At 37.0% G+C, this 6,079-nt stretch overlaps 1 protein-coding gene across 2 annotated transcripts; it reads right to left on the bottom strand.

Moving 5' to 3' along the window:
• Positions 1-381: 381 nt before the first annotated feature.
• Positions 382-2,665, bottom strand: LOC149547159 (putative xyloglucan endotransglucosylase/hydrolase protein 8). 2 transcript variants are annotated; one of them, XM_089794702.1, is made up of 5 exons: positions 2,544-2,665; positions 2,336-2,411; positions 2,087-2,187; positions 1,188-1,384; positions 382-887 (listed from the first exon to the last, which is right to left on the bottom strand). In XM_089794702.1, exons 2-5 carry the CDS (start codon positions 2,352-2,354, stop codon positions 488-490), a joined length of 717 nt encoding a protein of 238 aa, XP_089650828.1. In that variant the 5' UTR covers positions 2,355-2,411; positions 2,544-2,665; the 3' UTR covers positions 382-487. The 2 variants fall into 2 exon arrangements, with proteins under 2 accessions (XP_089650828.1, XP_089650827.1); XM_089794701.1 differs by lacking the exon at positions 2,544-2,665 and having other exon boundaries at positions 2,336-2,537.
• Between the last annotated feature and the right edge of the window lie 3,414 nt (positions 2,666-6,079).

Genomic DNA, 6,079 nt, shown 5'->3' with positions numbered 1-6,079 from the left:
AATAATTTTATTATCATAACAAAAATTATTTCAAATTGTACTGTTTGACATTTAAGTCAATAATAACATTAATTAATGATTAAATATCAGATTTGCACAATCTATACTATTTCACACTAGTAATTTCTAAAATTCTGTTATTCTGCGATCTCTTGTATTTTTGATCTCCTTATTTCTAATATAAAAAATTCTATATGTTAAAAATTATTTGAAAAAAATTACATTCCACAATCCATCATTGAAAAGCTACAAAATATCATTCAGTTGATATTCAAATATTATATAAATTATTGCATTGAATACATAACTGATCAATGAGCCCAATTACAATTTTAATTTTGATATTCAAATATTATTAAAAATATCTTAAAAAACAAAAACTCTCAGAAATGTGATAGCAATTGCATTGAATACATAACTGACCAATGGGCCCAATTACATTTTTAATTTAAAAAATAAAAAATAATTATGCTACTCTTGGAGGTAATTAGGACTGCATGGTTGAATCACTGCATTCAACAGGCATCTGGGCAAAACGTGTAGTATCAAGACAATAGTCATAAACAAGAAAATTCTTTCTTGCCCAATCATGGTCCAAATATTGTGCATCTGTTAATGTCCAGGCTTGTGGCTGATCCCACCAATTGTGTGTTGTTGTGGAGACACAGGGTGGGAAGGGATCCTCCCACATGCACCCATCTGCTTTGAATTTCCTGTATGAGGAGATGAAGGGAGCCTTTGTCCAGTCTGTCTTCACCAATCCCCCTTCTGTAGCCCAACCCTCTCCGCTCCAAATAGTTGAAGATATATACATTGGCTGCTCATTGGGGAAGCTATTACTACCAGTGTTTTTGTATACTCTCACTGGAACTAAATCTACAAAAAACCTGTACAACACACATCACCTCACACTAAAATACCCAAATGAAATGGAATACAGCTCAACTTCTAATGGCTACTCTTAGGGTCTCAATCCTTGTATCAGATTTTTCAAAATGACTGGTTTTATTTGTTTTGAGATTTCTACATGTAACATGAAAGTTAGTCACTCTGTATACATTTTGCTTACTCATTTTTATCTTTCATCTTATCACATTTAATCTTTCATCTGTGATTGGAAACGTTGATACCAAAAAAATATACAGGAACAAATCCAAAAACAAAAATAGCAATACAAATGTACTTACACAATCTGATGATTGTTCCAGAGCAGAGAATATGTGTGGTAATCCATAGTGGGATCAAACCAGAGCATGTGTCTCTGTTCTCTGTTTCCACTGCCATTGACATATACATTGGTTTGCAGAACATATGGCTGCCCACTTGTGTTCCCCAAGAACTCAAAATCCAGCTCATCTCTTGTCAGAAAGGGTTTCGAAACCATCTGCAGGTCAAGCACTCAGCCATTCATAATCACCGACATTACTGATATACATTACCTATTTGTAAATAAATGTTTGAAGATTTTACAAAAAGTTTAGGTTTTGCGTTTCTCAGAGAGTTTAAATCCGAAATTTGTCTATCTTGGAGGTTTGAACCCTAAAAAAAATTGAAATTTGTAATTCTGAACCATTATCAATTGTCAAGGTCCGAAGACCTAACCCCTTACCGTCTTCAGGGGATTTCTGTTTTTTTTTCTTAGATTCATATTATACTTGATTTATTTATTTGGAAGATACAGCCTTGACTACTTGCCATTGTTTTATTGGCATATTGTGCTTTCCAGAGATTTTAAAATTGAAATTTGTTGTCATGTATATCAGATTTCAATCAACTTCTGAACCATCTTAAGACCTACCTCTGAACCATCTTCAGGAGATTTTTATTCGTTCTTAGATTTCTATTAGATTCAAAACATGATTTGTCTATTTGGATAACTATCTTTCACCAATTGCCGTTCTTCCATTGGCGTATCTTCGGGCAAAATCATTTCTTTATATACCAATCTCAGACCAAGAAGAAATTATACCCAGAGCTTAGGGAAAAAGATAATTTCTGGAAATGGTGCATGTAAAACACTACATTAGGATAACTGAAATAGGGTATTATGGCATTTGAGCAAACAAAGAGTTTTTAAAGCTCTCACATAATAAGTAGTGACAACTCCTGCCGCATCTCCACCAACCAGCTTCAGCTTCATACTGAACCATCCAAATCTGTAGCTATGTTTTGACTCAAAACCAGAGCCTGCATGTGACACTCACATTTGGGCAAAATAGCAAGAATAACATAACATTTGGAGAAAACAAAATGTGGATTCAACAAAGTTGTTTCCAGTTTTAAAAATAAAAATCAAATCATGTGAAAACTCATGGCCTCGCTGGAACTTTGATACCTATTTTCTTATCCAGCATCAACTGCCAGATCTGCCCATCGTCAGACGTCTTAAAATGATCCCGTGCATATGATATCTGAAAATTGTCATCAAAAGCCTGATCAGCAGCTGCACTGACTCCCCAAAATAACACTAGTGTAAAAACCAATAGTATCATGGCACCGAACATGTCCATCTTCGCAGACTTTCACCGCAACTTTTTGCATACCAAATAAACTGCGAGTCCTTTATGGATAAAGCACTAGGGCTTCCTTTGAGCACAGCACAACGCCCGAGCATTGGGAAATGTTAAAGTTGGGTAAAATACAAGTTCATTGAAAAAAAGGCATAAGAATGAACCTAATATTGACATTGGTCAGTTCAAAAAATTTCACGGATCTGTCTCATATTTATCCGTTTTGATGGAAAAAGGTCTTCGTAAATGATGGAGTACCTGGTTGTACAATACAATTAAACAAATCTTGCTGGCTAGTGGTGTTTCCAGTTCAATTGTTTGCCAATTTTATGTAAAAGACAATCACTATGATTCACATTTCACGTCATTAACTATGATTTTAACCAATGGGTTTTTTAAAGCTTATTTTGGACCGAAGATTTATGTATTTGCAGAGTAAAGTCAGGGCTTAAAAAGTCGTGAAAGAATTGAATGGACCTCCTTTGACTGTAAAAGCAGATATTGATTGAAAAGCATGGTTCATCACGGGAATTCCGTTTACTGGTAAAGGTCCCACTTTTTATTACCGCTGAAAGAATCACGCGGATCTTTATGTTTTTGTTTGAATGTTTAGAGAGCTTGTTGTTGACGAGTCATTTTGGCATATAGACTGATTCATCTACGTGACATGGCCAGGCTGTCACTTCATGGCCACCCGTGGTGGCCACGTCATTCCACCTCACACTTAAATTTACAATATTCATTCATTGTGAGAGTGCTTATTGTAAGCAAAAATTTAGTAACAACAATAAATAATATAGTGGAGAGGACCTAGTACTTGAACACCCTAACTTTGCGCTTATCAAAACCTCAAGTAAAAATTTCAAACCGCTCCTAATTTTTTACAGTAGCTTACTTGGTGAGTCACCTACTTATAACTAAGGTTTCAAGTCCACATCACCTGTTATGATGCCACATCAGCATGCTTTTTGCCAAGTTGTCCAAAATAGCCCAAAAAAAAAGTGAGACCAATGGTCGTGCATAAAGGGTACCTATAGTTGAACAGCTGATGTGGCATCGCATCATTGGTTAATTTTTATAACTAAAGGTACATTTTATTCAATTTTAGGTAGTTAGCATTGTACTAACAACTTTAAAGTCACAAGTATTGGTACAATGTTGTCAAAAAAATTGGACATTAAGTCAACAAGTGTAGGTATCAAGTGAACAACTCCATTCACAACTATTGGAACGGATTGAGAAGTTGAGCATCATAATATTGTACTTTTTACATATTTATGCACAATTTCAAATCATTTTTTAGAGTAGATTATTTAGCAAGTTGCACACTTATAACTAAGATATCAACAAAGGCAAGGAAGATGAGCCAGCCAGTCATGGTACTTGTGTTCTAGTTTTGTTGGGCTTGATGGCATGCTTGTTGCATCCCCCTAGCCTTTGCTTTGTGGGATGACTTTGTGAGCAATGGCTTTGAGGCAAGGGTTTGGCTGTGCATGCTACAATGTTGGTTGGTTCTGTCTATTGTGCTTGACCTTGACGACTCTTGCTATGGGCCACAACATTGGCAACGTTAGGGGGAAGGGTGCCTTTGCTCTAATGGTGGGAAGGATCTCCCTTCTTCTTCTGTTGGGTGCAGGTTGTAGAGGCCACACAGATCACTTTTTGCACAACATCCTTGACTTTGATGATGGGTCTTCCTTGGTTTTCTGGCTATTGTATACACCCTAGCTGTGTGTCATCTTGTAGGAGTCACCCTGTTTGGTTCTCCCCTTGGCTACATGCTATCTCTGGGAGGGTTCAGGCCTGATATTGTGAGGCATCTTTTGTTCTTGTCAGAAGTATGCCTTCTATGAAGATTGTTCCCCAAGTTTAGTGCTTGGTTGACACTAGAGGCTGTGGTAGTTCTGGTTGAGAACTATCGATGACTTGGTCCGATTGCTCGAGCTATAGAGTTAATTTAATGGGTACTCTTGTCTGGAGGAAATGATGCCCCCCTTGTTTTGGCACCTTGGGTTTCAATGCTCCCCATGTTTTCCCTTTTTTGATGGGTGAAGCTTTCTATTGCTACTCCTCTTTGTGTCAATTAGAACTGTCCTCTTTCTTGAACAATGGTTGTTAAGTGAATGCTAATAATGTTCAAGGTTTCAATCTGGGATGATGTCTCTAGGTTTGGCTTGGTGCCATTTTGGGGGCTTCTCCTAGCCCTTTGTTTTTGGACAAGGCTTCGTTTTGTAGGAGGTGGGTTTGGTATATTTTGGTCACTTCTCCTTCAGATGAGTCCCATATTGAGGTGGGGACTACTCTTGTGGCGTTGGTGGTGCTGGATTCTCCTAATGAAGTGGAGATGTTCAAGGTTGACTCTCTTGGATTCTTAAAACTAGTGTTAGCCCTCTATCTATGAGGTTTATTATGTTTGACAAGCTCCTTGTAGCTTAAGGTTGATTGTGTTTGACAAGCTCCTTGTAGCTTAAGTTCTTAACTATGTTGTGATGAGTAAGATTTCTTGCATCTAGGTTGATAGATCTTCAATTGAGGTGGAGATCTTTTGGGCTCGCTACCATGATCATGTTGATGATTGAAATTTTAATGGCTTCTTTTTGGTGTTGTTCGATCAACTTGCTACTTTTATTAAGGTGGATCCCTTTGCTATTGAGGGGAAAACAAAGATCGCAACTGGTACTTAGATTGATGTCCAAGGTGTTGTTGTTGTGTACAAGTTGATAATTGTCTGACCCACCCTCCCTGATGGTTTCTTTGAGCTCTTTTTTTTGGGTGACTATCAGTGTGTTGTCGTTTGCTTCTATTACAATTGTGATGAAAGTCACCTCTCTTTCAGGATCTTTTCTCCCTTGATCAAGTGATTGTTAACAGTTTTAAAGGGCAAACTCTAGTTCTTAGCTTTTGTTTTTTGTTAAAGCTTGTAGCTTTGATGGGGGTTTTTCATAAGATGATCTTTGACATTATTGATCATGCTTGGTGCTCTAGTTGCTTACAAACCTTTATCTTTGGTAGATACTGGGTACTATTACCCAATCTTTGGTCACTAGTTATTAATTATTTGTTGTTAATGCATTGTTAATGTTCTTTTAATGATGACAAGCGGAAACACTTTGGGCTTGTTCTCTATTTGTTCCACTGGTCAACACCCTCTTGCTTCTTTTTTAACACAAAACTAAGATATCAAGGTCGCATCAATAAACAAGATGCCACATCAACATGCTTCTTTATAAAGGCATCAAACAAGGCGGAAACAAAGTGAAATTGATACTTGCACTCTAAATCCTCTTTAATCACTGTGTTGACATCAAATGAATCTAAGGAACACATTTCATATATTGATATTGCTATAGGATTCAACTATGTAGTTTTTGAGTCAAACTCATTGATCTATGTTTCATGAGTAGTTGTTCACAAGAACCAATCTCTCATGAGAATGAATGGAACACTTAGCACTCCTTGCATCTAGGTGATGTGCACATAGGTGAAGCGTCGAGACTTCCCAGGAGGTCACCCATCCCAACATTACTTCAACTCAAGTGTGCTTAACCACAAAGCTTCTTGCAAATTTA

This window comes from Cupressus sempervirens, chromosome 7, assembly GCF_028749045.1.
Source record: "Cupressus sempervirens isolate cs-2001-9-10 chromosome 7, ASM2874904v1, whole genome shotgun sequence".
Classification (NCBI taxonomy): Eukaryota; Viridiplantae; Streptophyta; class Pinopsida; order Cupressales; family Cupressaceae; genus Cupressus; species Cupressus sempervirens.
Note: the sequence above shows the minus strand (reverse complement) of the source record. Positions and strands in the feature narration are given on the sequence as shown.